Below are 15,063 nucleotides of genomic sequence, written 5' to 3' on the forward strand. Positions count from 1 at the left end.
ACACAATGAGTTTTTTTTTTTATTGAGTTGATTAAAATAAAAGAAAATATGTCTAAAGCGATGGGTATTTCAGTAAAGCAACCAATATGTTTTCAGTTAATTGCTTTTTAAATTGTGTTTTTCATATTTTTTGTGAAATCAAATAATTGAATAACTCATTTCAGAATAAAAGTCTTGTAAACAGCAAATGGAGAAGTTACATGACATGAAAAGGTTAAGGATATTTTTGTCACGTGCTCAAAGAGGTTGTTTCCATTTCCAGGTGAGATACATTTTAAAGTATTCTATCTCAATAAAGTGAATAACCACCGATTTGTGTTAAAGTAGTTTAATATACATTTTTAATACTCTTGGGTATAAAGTAGTGTTGCAGGTGCAGGGATCAGTGGGTGTTTATAGAACTGCAAGTCCCAGATATCCCAGCAGCAGCAGCAGCAGCTCTGCCTGCCTGCTGGAGAACATGGCAGCTCTGTCCGCTCAGTCATGCGGGCTCTTGGAGCGCTCCGTCCGGGACCGGTTCCCTCCTCTGCTCACCGACCTCTACCAGTTCACCATGGCCTACGCTTACTGGCGGGCCGACCGGCACCAGGAGCCCGCTGTCTTCGAGCTGTTCTTCAGAGAAAACCCCTTCGGCGGAGGCTTCTCGCTGTTCGCTGGGCTGCAGGACTGCCTCCTGTTCCTGCGGAGCTTTCGCCTAACAGACGGAGGTCAGTTCTGCTTCTTTACTTTAATGTTACCAGAACATCTGAACCTCCACGGTTCTGGATCCGGAGTTTAAGGAAACGAGATATCCAGAGAGCAAAGTTTCTGCAGATTTTGACCTTTAACTTAAAAACCCAGAAGAATGTGCAGACTGATAGGTACGGAAGAGGATTAGGGCCACTGAAAAAAAAGAAAGGTTAACTGATTATTAAATATGTTTCAGTATAATATGGGGTGGGAAAAAATCAGAATTCTGACTTTAATCTCTGAATTCTGACTTTTTTTCTCAGAATTCTGACTTTACTCTCTGAATTCTGACTTAAATCTCAGAATTCTGACTTTAATCTCTGAATTCTGACTTTTTTTTCTCAGAATTCTGACTTTAATCTCAGAATTCTGACTTTTTCCTCAGAATTCTGACTTTAATCTCTGAATTCTGACTTTTTTTCTCAGATTTCTGACTTTTTTTTCTCAGAATTCTGACAGCTAACAAAAATGTTGGCTTCAAGCTGTAGCCATGTCTGTTTTAGAGACTAGCTCTCTTGTTTTAATGACCTTCTGCTTCTCTATTAATGAAATAGCATCACGTAATGTCAGGATATGTTACTGTCCCTCCCAAACAACTCACATCTTTCAGTAAAGCTGAGTGCTACCGCATCTCTTCCTTCATGGTGCCCATCTACATTAAGATCCAAAATTCTGAGATTAAAGTCAGAATTCTGAGAAAAAAGTCAAAATTCTGACTTTTTTCTCATTTGATACTGAAATAAAAAAAAAAAAAATCAGTTACCTTTTTTTGTTTTTTTCAGTGGCCCTAATCCTCTTCCGTAGATAGCTATAGGAGACCCACAGCGCACCGTTTGAGGTCAATGAGTGTCTCTGCATAAATACCACTGCTGAAGGCTTTAGAAAACTCACTAAATCAAACCACACCTGGTTTTACAGGCTTTTTACAACCAAATGACCTCCCAAAACAATAATCTGTTGTTTTAATCCGATAGAAAGTAAACCAGGGATCACTGGAAAGAATGGGGGCTATAATTGAAGGATTAAATAAACAAAACAAAACAAACAAAGGACTCATTGAAAAGTTAACATTGTCTAAATATATTCAATCTTGTTCTAATAGCTTTAAATGCTCAGAAACTCCTCTTACTTTAGTTTGTCTTTTGTTATTAATGCTTTATAACCAGGAATGTACGACTTAAAAAAAAAGATTATAATCCTGACCTTATTAGGAGCTTATCTTGATTTTGGTTTAATTTAGTCGCTCTGCTTATCCTGACCCTAAGTACCAGTTATATCCAGTTATTTGAAGGGGAAATTCTTCCTTAGAAAGCATGCAAAAAAAAAAATAAAAAATGCACAGAGTAAAAAGAAGAACTTAACTTTCAATTTCATTTTCACTACCTGTTTGGCTGTATCATATTTAATCCCAGTTATATGCAATGGACTTGTGGTGTTAAGTGTAAAAAAAATATCAAAAGGTATAAATACTTTTGCAAAGCAACAGTTTCCTGTTGGTTTAGTTTAGCTGCACATCTGATTCAGTTTTATGCCAGATCACCCATATTTGTATAAGAGCATGTGATTTAGGCTGAGAAGGTCATACTGAAGCTCCAGCTGTTTTTGTGGATACAGATGTGGAGTTCCTGCGCTCTGTCCTCCCTCCCAACACCGACCCCGCCTTCTTCGACTTCCTGAGAGGCCTCGACTGTTCAGCTGTGACGCTGCGCTCCGTCCCAGAGGGCTCTGTGGTGTTTGCCAGGGTGGGTTTAGGTCCTGAAAACACAGCAGTACGGGGTGTCAGAGCTAAACGGGTTTCTCACACCTACAGGTGCCTCTGATGGAGGTGGAGGGACCGCTGGCTGTGGTCCAGCTGCTGGAGACCAGTCTACTGTGTCTGGTTAATTATGCAAGGTAAAGACATCCAACCATCCATTAATCCATCCATCAATCATTCATCCATCCATTCATTCAGCCATAAAACCATCATTCATTCATTCATTCATTCATTCATTCATCCATTCATTCATTCATTCATCCATTAATTCATTCATTCATTCATCCACCCAACCATCCATTATCTATTCATCATCCATCCAGCCATAAAACCATCCTTTCATCATTTATTAATTCATTAATTCATTCATCCATCCATCCATTCATCCATCGCTTCATTCATTCATTCCTTCATCCATCAATCCATCATCCATCCAGCCATAAAACAATCCTTCCATCATTCATTCATCTGCTCATCCACCCATCCATCATCCATTAATTAATTCATTCATTCAATCATCCATCATTTATTCATTCATCAATCCACCCATGCATCATCCATCAATGATCCATCCATCTATCCATTATTCATCCAACCATAAAACAATCCATCCATCCAGTCATTCATCCATTCATTCATTAATTCATTCATCCATCCATTCATCCATCCATCTATCAATTATTCATCCACCCCTAAAATCAACTATCCATCATTCATTCATTCATCCACCCATCCATTATCCATCCATCTATCCATCAGCCATCCATCCATAAAACCTTCCTTCCTTCCTTCCTTCCTTCCTTCCTTCCTTCCTTCCTTCCTTCCTTCCTTCCTTCCTTCCTTCCTTCCTCGTTCTATCCTCTGTTCAGTCTGGTGTGCAGTAATGCGGCTCGTTTCCGCCTGGCGGCCGGACACAAGAGGAAGCTGCTGGAGATGGGGCTCCGCCGCGCCCAGGGACCAGACGGGGGTCTTACAGCCTCACGCTACACGCACATCGGAGGTAATTGGACACGCCGGTCCCTTCTCTGTACCCATCCTGTCAAAAACCAACAACTACTAGGACTCACCCAGCGGTCTGTTTTCCAGGGTTTGATCTCACCAGTAATGTTCAGGCCGGTTTCCTTTTTGGGATTCCTGTTGCCGGGACAATCGCACATTCTTATGTCACTTCCTTCAGTTCTTTAGAGGAGGTTTGGCCACAGGTAGGTACATGTCCCCTCCTCATAGCTTTAAACCATTTGAGCTAATTAACCAATCAATCATCAAACCATTCAGAAAGGGTTCCTTTTGTCCAATTGAATTGTATTAAAGTTCCTCTGATTAATCTTTGCTCGTTTTGTGCCATTGCTGTATTTGTATCGACTCAGACGCTTGTTACAGCCAACGGAGACCCTGATCCAGTCGATGTGATTTCTCTGACCAAAGGCTGGTTAAGGCGAGTCTGTGAGCTCCTTGAAGCAGAGCCTGGGAAAATCCGTGAGGGCGAGCTTGCGGCTTTTCTATCCTACGCCATCGCCTACCCTCATAACTTCCTGCCTGTGATTGACAGCTACAGCGTGGAATGGTAAGCCCTCACATCTGCAGATGGGATTTTATTCAGCTGTTTTCTGCTTTTGAATGGTTGGATGTTATCAACATCCCACCCATCCATTCCCTCTGCGTGTTGTCTAAGGAAACTTGACTGTGACCGTTAGTCATTACTATTGCACCTAGCTATAAATGTCCTGTTAGACAATCCCAGTCCTCATGTCCTGTAAATTTTGACATTTGTATCAGCAGCTTTTTCAAAGACCATTACCTTTAACTGTTTTTCATTCAAATTGTGTGACAGCAGGGATGCATCCAAAGATAATAGGCTTTCTTGTTTCATGCTTGTTTCTTCTTAGATCTTATAGTTCTTTGTGTCCTCTTTTCTTTCCTTGTAGATTCTCTTTCCTCTGTCCAGTGGCGGTTCTAGACAAAAATATACCAGGGGGCCAGGAGGGGACCCCCCTGTTTCCATGGGGGCCCAGAAAAGCATGAAAAAAAAAGGGGACAAGGGATTCAAATATATTAAGATAGCTGCATGAAGTTAAATTTCTATTCAATTAGGTTTAATTAAAATTCTATGTATTATTAGGTCAATATACATGAATAATTTAGGAATTTTACATATTTTTGACTTAATTTAAGTTAAAATTACAGTTTTCTATGAAATCTGAATTAGAACTCAAGAAAAACTGATGAATTCACCAGTAAAAATTAGTGAATTTTTGTTGTTGTCGTTGTTGTTTTGAAAAAAACATTTAGCAGATGAAATGTGGGATCCTATCTAAACATCACTGAAGATATCACCTTATTGTTTTTTAAATAATTAGTAAAACAGAATTTGTAAAGGAAAAAAATGAAATAGATTCCAAGAACTTATCAGTAACCATGTCTGTTCCAGCACATACCATGATTAGAATTTCTTTGAGTATTTTGTCTTCCGTAGTAGTACATGGTCTACAGGAGCACTGGCCCCCTTTGGTCCCTGTCTAGAACCACCCGTGCCTCTGTCCCTCCATGTTTTTAGGATTTTGCATATTCTATTCAACTTTTTTCAGAAATATTGTATTGATGCCGAAGGGGAGTTGATCTTTTTTTTGTATGTAAAGGAATCAGAGCAGTAAAAGATGGAGGATGGACATGCTAAAAATATTCAGAAAAAATGGTTCAGAACCCTGAATTCTGTCCCTAGTTGAAGCGCTCTAAATGGAACCTGTCTGCCTGAGAATATTTGACCATACTTTGTAAAACAACTGAAAAAATTGAATTTTTTTTTCCCTGTGTGTCTATCAGTAGTGGGCTGTTAAACTTCTGTGCTGTGGCCTTGACGCTGTGTGAACTGGGTTACAAGCCTGTGGGGGTCCGTCTGGACAGCGGAGACCTCTGCAGCCAGTCCATTGAAGTTCGCCGGGTTTTTACTCTCTGCAGCGAGCAGTGAGTGAGTTGCATGATGCGTTCATGGATATTTTTTTTGTTGTTGTTGTTTGATGTGATTTAAAACCTCTTAAGGGATCCATTGCTTCCCTCTTCTTTGTTTCACATCTGCAGGTTTTCCGTATCAGCTTTTAATTCTCTGATCATCGTAGGAACAAACAACATCTCAGAGGAGAGCATGACTGAACTCAACAAGAAGGTGACCAAAGCATCCTGCTGCTAAATATCTGCTTTTTAAAAGTTCCTCATTTTTAGTGATTTCTTGCTTCAGGCGAATGAGATCGACGTGGTCGGTGTTGGAACACATCTGGTCACCTGCACCAAACAGCCATCTCTTGGCTGCGTATACAAGGTACTATTTAAACCAGAAATGGAGACGTTCAGAGGGCTTAGTCGCGTTGAGATCTGTACTGTGATGTTTGTGTTCCAAGCTGGTGGAGGTGAGAGGAAGACCGAGGATGAAGATCAGTGAGGAACCAAAGAAGACCACAGTTGCAGGGAGGAAGGCCGTGTACCGATTGTTAGATGCTGACGGTGAGATTCAGCGGGTATACTCCGGCTCTGACCTACATCTCTCTCTCTGCAAACTACGGCGGCAGGAGGGGGCTGCTTCCCTTTTACTGTTGATGATTATTGATCCATGTTTTGGGATTAGTTTTTTTATCGATTCAAAGACAGCTCAAATAGCGGCAGATTTTTCTGATCTGTTTCCTCTCATGTCAGTCAAACTCTGCCCGTTTATTAGTAAAATACATACTGTTGCTTCTTCAATGTGCAGTTTGGTTGGTCGAATTATGAATATTCTGAACAAGCACTATCTGCAAGCAGCAAGAAAGTGATTGTAAGTTATAGCCAATCAATTACATTAAACGAGCAAGACAGGAGGTTGAGGTTTATGCTTATAAGCATGCCAAGGGTAAGCAGAGGGACTTTCACCTGAGCTACAGTTGCACCTAAAGCTCAGATAGAGAGCAGTAGGGATCCTATCTGGCAGCCTATAGGTGGATTTGCATCATGATGTCAAAAAAAAAAAAATCAGATCTTTGCAGCATAAGCACCAAGAATCCTAAAGTAGTTAAAATGACCCATAGATCATCCCATTGTTTCTTATTTCTGCAGCTTCTGAATGAACCACAGCAACTGATCACTAATGTACCAGTAGTTAACTCTTTTATTTTTTTCTTAAAAATATGGATAACATGTAATATTATATAAACCAGAGATTGGCTTTTTTTTTACCGATGTAGATACCAATTATTTTGCCGTCAGTCTTACCAATCCCTGAAAAGTGTTGCCAATATTTTTGGGTGGATTCTTGGATAAAATATTTCTTCCTTCTCAGCTTAAATAAATAAATGTATTACTAAACATCAAGAATGGATAGCAAATGGCATAGCATGTACTTCGCGTGATCTTAAGGTATATTTGTCATTAGAAGCAGCTAAATATTATGCAGTTTATTTGTATGATAAACGTTTAGTCTTATGCATTTCACAATGTTTAGACATTATAGCCTGGGATCAGTAAATACTTTATATTACTATCATTCGGTGGGTCAAATTCCATTGGACCTTGCACCCACCTCCACTCATACTCCTCTGGTGCTGCCACTGTGCTCTGCTGTGGTGAACAGTGACGACAAATGGAATTATTTTTTTTTTTAAAGCCTTGTGCCAATCTCATCTCACTGTTTCTCTCTCTTTTTTTTTTTTGACTCTGCAGGTCATCCTTTTCTGGACTTACTGTGTCTTAAAGTGGAGCCCCCTCCTGAGGTGGGGTGTACATTCACTTGCTATCCTCTAGGGGGCGATAACTTGCCTGTTTCAGTCACTCCATCTCAGGTGACCTGTCTGCGAAAGGAAGTCTTCATAGGAGGACAGGTTGGTTTATTACAACACTTTCCAAAAATAATTGATGACAAGTCTTCCCAAACATTCTCTGATGGGAACCACTCAAACCAGTCCAGTATTTATACTGTATCCTCCTAAGCCATGTCCTGGGATTGCAAAACATGTTTGCTATCGTCTTGGTAGAAAAACATTCATCTTGTAGAAGAAGAAATAAGCCTTACCAGGAAACCTGCTTCAGCTCATTACCATCACAGAGACATGTTGGATGGTTCTTTCTCTCTAAAAAACACCTGAATACTTATCCTCAAACCTGATATTTATACAAGGTTCCAGTTTTTGCGCAGTGATGTAAGGTAGATCCAGGTCCAGGAATTAAAACCCTGGCTAGTTTTCCTTCATCTTGATTAATCAACCACGTGATTAGCTCCCAGTCTGTGTTGTTTAGCAGAAAATGCAAACATTGGATCTAATCTGGGTACAGACTTTTAACTTTCTTGACCCAGATTATCCACCCCTGTAAACCTGACAAAGGTTTCCTAAATGATCCCTTGTCCACGTGGTTCTATGAACAGTGGATGATGGTGCTTGTTGGAGTGAAATCAATCTTCCCAACTGTCCAGATTTAGGCTGTCCAAGCCTTTTTTCTAAAATTCCCCCAATTAATTATTGTTACATTTATATGTTGTCCTGCCCAGCTAGAAATAACTAACATTAGAGAGCTATTGGAGGGCCACTTCTGTCTCTGAATTGATATGATAAAGAGGATTTGTCAAGCTGGTGTATCGAATATTATTTACACAACTCCCCCTGGTTAGATAAATGTTGAATTAAAAAATCTGCTCTAATTCAAATTCTTGCACCTGTTTGTCCGTTCTGCCTTGCAGGCTGATATTTGTGCAGAATCCAGATTTAAAGCCTGTGCAAACACAATTAAATCTGTTATTATTTCACAAACATTAGTACAGAATTAAAACCTGGAATTCATGAAAGAAGAAGATGTTTGAATCCTGCTCTTGGATTGAGCAAAGTTTACCAAGTCATCTACATGCACAAACCAGACAATATTTAATGTATAGTTTAACTTTTCTGTCACTAATGAGATTTGATCATCTAATCAGATTCTATGTTTACTGCTGTATTTATGATCATTATTAAATCTGTTCGCAAATCTTTTATTATCTGGATTAATATAATCATACAATTAATATAATACAATTATTATAATCATTAATTGTTGCAAAGCCATTCTGAGGAGGAACCTAATCGGTTTCCCTCATTCTAGGTCACAGAGCCTCTGTGCAGCGCTGCAGAAACTAGAGCAAAGGTCCAGAGCTCCCTGCAGACTTTGCACCCCCGGCATAAGAAGCTGCAGGAGCCTGACGCATACATGGTGAGTTTGAATCTTGTCTGCATCAGATACAGCCCTGCTTAGATTTCCTTTGTCACATAGCAGACTCTGAAGCGATTTCTATATTCAAAAACTTTAAAACTTTGTTTTTTTCTCTCACCAGGTGGCGCTCTCAGAAAAACTGCACAACTTGGTCACAGAGCTCCAAAAAGGCAGCAGCAATGACAGCAACTTCCTGCTAGCCAACTAAAAATGTGTTTTTTATTTTTTGTTTTTATTTCAGTCAAGTGCCTCCGAATAAAATGTGCTTCTGCTGAAACTAAAATCTGTCGTTAGTGTTTATTGTCTCTATAGCTTGGTTTAAATGAGCATGTTGGGGGGTCATCTGGGAAGGTAAAAAAGTTATTTCATTCATTGGTACTTATAATTTAGTCATTTTTGATACAATCTATTCTTGCAAGCATTTTTCACAAAAATCAGGCAAAGATTGTAAAATGTTGGTGTAACTTTGGCTACATTCATAGTGCAGGTTTTCAATACTCCCATTGTTTACCTTCAGAAACTTTTCACTCTGTTGTTTGCATTAGATTTTTAAAGTGACAACCTTCCAACTTTACTCAATTACATAAAGTATTTGGCCTTGAAATGACCTGCATGGCAAAGGGTAGAGTCACATGCGGCACAGCATGCTGCATACTTTACGCAAGAAAATACCGATATGTGTGTGTATAAACTCTGAGTCAGACTTCCTACTATGTTGACATGGAAATAAACTTAATACCATTATGTTTAACACCTGTTTGGCAGCAAAAGTTTGTTTAAAAAATATACTTTTAATCTTATAAACAAGCTTTTATGAATTACAACTATATATACAGTAATAACCCTGTGTTGATATTTAGCTAAATTACACGAGTTTGTATTTTAAGCAGCATTTATAAATTTAAAAAAATACATGTTTTGACAAAAGATTTTTTTTCTGAGATTGATGTTCGTTTTTCACAGGTCAAGATCAATATGTTTGCATTTACGTCAGTATCAGTCAATGTTAGTGATTTATAATAATACAGTAGGTGCCATTATTACTCATGGATATCAATAACTGATTTGTATTTCAATATTTTTGTCATTTGCATATGTGTTCAGGGACGGAAAATGAAGGTGGTTGGCCATGCGTTGAGTTGGTTGGTAATGTAACAGCGATGCAGTGGATGATTTTATGCTGTTAATCTGAATAGTTCAACAGCCCACAAAGGGATCCATAATATAGGGATCCAACTAAAGACAAATAACCCATTTCTGTTGATTTTCTTTCTTTGCATCATTATTTTATAATATAGGGTTCTTTATAATTCAATTATATATGAGTTTATTTATATATCAAAAATTCAGAAGACGTCTTCTCAGAGCATTTTACAGAGACAATTGAACCAGATCATTCAGTCAGATTGGTTGAAAGTTTTCTAGCTAAGGAAAACCTGTTGATTGCATGGACTCACTGATTCAAAGGCAATCCCTCACACCAAGCATATTTGCAGCAACAGTGGAGAGGAAAAACTCACTTCTAACCGGAAGAAACCTCCAGCAGAACCAGTTTCAGTGTGAGCGTCCATCTGCCGAGGCCGACTTGGCCTTTTTAATGAACAGTTAAGTAGATACTCAGCTTCTTTTTGTCTAAAGCTTAAAGTCGTAGTGAAAAGGCTGTACCAACCGTTGCAGTTCTGAATTCTCCCCAGTGTTGCCCGACTTTACACGAGTGAATAAAGTGAATGTGATAGGTCGTTTATCAAGGGGGCGGGATTCTTGTGGTGGTAGGTTCGCAAGCAAGTTTGGTTGTGTTCGGTGTCTCGGAAGCATCTTGCTAACCGGTTAGCAACTTAGTGCTAGTAGGTTCCCAATGAGAAATTACATTGAGATCAAGTAGCACTAAATTGGTGACTTAGAAACAACACTGTCAAGGAATGCTATGGACAGCGGAAATTTTATATAGAAATTTTCAAAAATTTTGGGGCAATATAGTTTGATAAAGATTCCATTTATATACATGTTTAAGCCAGAATTATTTGACATTCAAATATCACTTCCCTACGACTTAAAAATAGAAGGTAAAACAGTACCAGCTTTACAAAAGAAAAAGCTACTTATGTATTAAAGAAGAAAAAAATATTGGGCAAAAAAACTTAGCTGTGTCGTGACTCATGAAGGTAGGTTGTAATAAATGCAGAAAGGAAGATCAGCTTAGGTTAGTGAGCAGAACAAATAACTTCAGATGTTTCCATCAAATCCAACCCTTTGCATTGCTCTGTTCCTAATTAGAAGGTCGATTTATTTAGTTGTGACATCTTAAGAGAAACCTTGAAAAAAATGTTCATGAAAATCTTCTAAGTATACAACTTCATTGTGGACTTTTATGTCTGTTTTATTTATTTACTGTTTCAAAACAGCTGCTTGAAAGGGCATGAGGCAGGAAACTAAGAACTCCTTCAGTTAGTGAATCTGAATTTCTTGAGGAATTGAAAATAGGAACTCTGAAAATCTCTGAAATCATGTTTTTGATCTTATATGACAATATTGTATATTTTTATCTGTTTTCTCTCAAATTTCATCTACATCTTCAACTGTCAACTTTCCAAAGGCACTTTGTGTCCCTCTGGTGGTAGGATGAAGTTACTGTTAACTTGAATATGATAAATGTAGTCTAATATCTCACATTATATTTATCCGAATCATCCATTTCTACTTTTGTGCAATGTAACATCAGCTTCATGACAGAGGTGAACAGATCTGTGTGTTGAAATCATGCTCTTGATAAAATCTGCCTCCTTTGTCCCTCTCAGCACCAACATTATATTCTCCACCTCGTTGTTTCCTCTGTAAGAAAAAGTTGGAATCCACTCTGATTGGTTGCCTGCTTGTCCAACAGCAGTACAAGCTCAGATAGGCTGAGTGGACATATGGTGCCGATTAGACATGGAGAGGACGTGATATCATCCATGACCGTCTCATCCCCCTGAGATGGATCCGTTAGCGCTCACATATTTCACGTTTCTGCTTTTTTATAGCCTTCTCACAATGGCTTAGATGCTGGGAGATATACATACTGACCCATATTTAAGTTAAGTAGCAGTAGTGAAATGAAGAAGCTTTGTAGTCATAAAGCAGCTCTAGCAAATGCACAGAATGTGTTGCACTGTTGCCTTGCAGCAAAATGTCCCTGGGTTTAAATCCTGACTTGTGGTTTTTCTGCATGTTCTCTATGCAGGTTCTTTGCTTATACTCAGGCTTCCAAAAACATGACTCTAAGGTTCATTTGTTATTTCAAGGTTGTGTGTCTCGATGTTGCCCTAGAATGAACTTGTGACCCGTCCAGGATATACCCAGCCTCTTACCCTCAGGATAAGTGAGTAGGAATTAGATGGAGGGGTAACTGAAACCAATTGTTTTTGTCCTGTGGAGTCCTAAGAAATTTATATTTTTACTCTTACAGCTAGTTGTATGAAAAGGTACATTTTATTTTTTATGTTTTTAAGAAAAGTGTTAATAATAATAACCAATTAATCTGACATGGATGCATGCATGAGTTCAAGAGGGAACCCAAACATGTAGATGGAGAACATGCACACTCTATTAAGAAAAGCCCTATAATCTAGTACAGTTTATGATCATTGTTGTTCAGAGAATCCTCCCCATAGAGTCTCTAATGTCTCATTTCTGGGTCTTAAACTATGTAACTGTCAGAGAACATTAAGGGACTGATACCTTAAACTCCTTTAAAGATGTCCAAGGGGATTCTGACAATAACCGTAAAAGATTTAAAACCTTTAGAAGATTTTCTCTACTAAAAATTTTTCAATTGCTGTAATCTTCAAAGACTGTCCAGGGAGCGTTCTATTAACATTAGGCTCTGTTGAACATTTTTAATTTTCCCTAAAAGACACATGATTATTTAATTTTTCTCATGATTTTCAGTAATTTATGTCCATTATATGCCAAGTATGCAATTGAAGTCACATTGTGATTAAAATTAGATTTTTTTAAGTGATCTGATCAGACATTTAAACTCCTATAAAACAATAAATACCCCACAAAAAAGATCTAAGATAAAAACAAAAAACTTTAGCCCCTTTAAGGGAAACAGGAAAAAAACTCATCTTGCCCTGATAAGCAATATCCTTTCAGATTACCTCAAAATTCCCTTTTCTTGTTTTATGGTACAGTATGATCCTGTACTATTACTATACATTAAGAACATTTTAGTGTTATGGCTAATATGGCTCCAATGTTTGGTTTACCAAGCAAATATTTTATTTTTATTGTTAGCAGACTGCTAGTCCCTGCATTTTGTCTTGGGACATCCAAAAGGCATTTTCCTTGTGAGACATGCCTGAGATACCTTGCGTCTAGTGTGCTTCTAGAGCAGAAACTCAAACCACCTCAGCTGACTCCCCTCGTTGTGGAGGAACAGAGGCTCTACTCTGAGATTCTCCTTGAATGGTTCAACTGCTCACTGTACCTCTTAGGGGATAACTGGCCTCCCATAGATAAGCTTGTTTAAGCTTTTATCCATGAGGTTGTTCTTTCTGTAAATGTCATGACCAGAGGTGAAGAAGGATTTTACAAATCATTTGTAAACCTAGTGCCCCCACTTTCTTCTAAACTCTCTTCATCAAAAGGGATCTATCTCTCGATGGATTTCCTGCTCCAGCCTTCTTCTGTTTTTGAACACTCTTTTCAGTCTGAAAGTTTACTCTACTATTTAAATCATTTATAAACCTCTGTAAATGTTTGTGTCACATGAGAATTAAACCCCTTTCTGGTGTAACCTCCCTAATTGGTTTATGTTCCTGATAATCCTTCAGATGAAGGGAACATGAACTGCAGGTCTTCCTTTTTAGAAACATTTGTAATTGAGTTTGACTGGACCTGCTGACATAAACAAAAACCCCAATGAGTTTATAGAGTTCCAAAAACAGGAAAATTAAATCCAAGTTTGAAAATGTTTCGCTTAAAAATATCAGGAATAGTATTGAGTGACTTAGACTTCGACTTCGACTTGACTTCGAGGTTTTATACACTGTATAAAACCTCGAAGTCAACGCTATTCAGAGGCGTAGCCAGAGAATTTTTATAAGGGTGGCCAGGCAATAACCAGTGTACACTGAGGGGTGGCCAAAAGCGGATTGCCACAAATTAAGACAAACTACACTTTCCTACAGCATTTACTAACAAGTAGAAAAATATATTTAAACATCCGTAATTTCTAGATAAAAGGTATAATGGATAAAACTCAGTTTTGAGTCCTTGGGCGTACATCAATCATTATTGTCATTACTTACCTACTTGTATCAATAAACATTCTGCATAAAATGGATATTTAGAAGCACTAATATCTACATAAATTGATTATTTAAAAAGTTTTTTTTTATTAAAATTGTTATTTATCTTTGATTTCACTGAAGACTCCTAGATGACTTGCAGAGACACATAATTCTCTCTTTACCATATGTAACACAAAATGTAGTTCTGAAAAGAGCATTCAATCTGTATTTATCATCTTTGATGTTACTACAGTATATTGATGGGTATAATTAAGCACAAAAAAACTAAAATCTTTTGAATATTCCACTTGAGAGTATTACTGCTTCAACTGTCTGTATTAGAAGGGGAAAAAATGGTAGGGGTGGCCACAGATTGGCTAAGGGTGGCCATGGCCACCCCTGGCCCCCCATCTAGCTCCGCCTCTGACGCTATTCCTGACATTTTGAATTGAGAAAGCTTCCTTTATGGCAAGCGAAACTGACAAGCTTGGAAACAAATTCCAGTGGATCCTCTTATATCAACAATGAAAAATTTAAAATACACTATTGTTGGAAATCTGTGTTTGGTGACTGACGTTTATTTCTGTCAGGCTGAAGGGACAAAAGTTGGAGAAATACCAATTCTCAAAACAGCGTAAGAAGACCTCTTAAATGTATTTATTTTACTAATTTGTAAAAAGAGCAACCGATTAAACTTAATGTTACAAAGTTGACATGATTATATGAGCTCTTTTCACCGAGAAATAATCAGGAGCACCTTCAAAATGGTCAGATCTGCCTCTCAATGCAATGTGAGCTCCCGACACAGGGCGAAACAGAATTTCGCACAAGACCGATTCAGCCTCGGAGTTAGTACCCACCCTTTCCGGTTGAATTCCTGAAATGATAATTTGTTTTGGGACTTGTAAAAGTGTTTTGAATGTTTTTTATTTGTAAAAATGCTATTTGTTTTGAATTTTTAAAAGTGTTTTATTTATTTTTATTTTTAAATGAAACTTGTAAAAGTTTTTTTTTTAATGTAAATTTGATTTCTGAAATGATAATTTGTATTGGAACTTGTAAAAGTTTTTTAGATTTTGTAATGTTGGTTTGCACCTCCCG

At 38.0% G+C, this 15,063-nt stretch overlaps 1 protein-coding gene across 1 annotated transcript; it reads left to right on the forward strand.

Annotated features, from left to right (window-relative positions):
• Nucleotides 1-418: 418 nt before the first annotated feature.
• On the forward strand, nt 419-8,973 carry naprt (nicotinate phosphoribosyltransferase). Its single transcript, XM_015371958.1, has 13 exons — nt 419-707; nt 2,344-2,471; nt 2,540-2,622; nt 3,355-3,485; nt 3,572-3,687; nt 3,853-4,049; nt 5,306-5,446; nt 5,561-5,645; nt 5,718-5,798; nt 5,878-5,980; nt 7,169-7,326; nt 8,579-8,686; nt 8,808-8,973. Exons 1-13 carry the CDS (start codon nt 461-463, stop codon nt 8,892-8,894), a joined length of 1,665 nt encoding a protein of 554 aa, XP_015227444.1. The 5' UTR covers nt 419-460; the 3' UTR covers nt 8,895-8,973.
• The last annotated feature ends 6,090 nt before the right edge of the window (nt 8,974-15,063 follow it).

The sequence above is a fragment of the Cyprinodon variegatus genome, unplaced genomic scaffold (genome assembly GCF_000732505.1).
Source record: "Cyprinodon variegatus isolate N-32 unplaced genomic scaffold, C_variegatus-1.0 Scaffold67, whole genome shotgun sequence".
NCBI classification, from domain to species: Eukaryota; Metazoa; Chordata; class Actinopteri; order Cyprinodontiformes; family Cyprinodontidae; genus Cyprinodon; species Cyprinodon variegatus.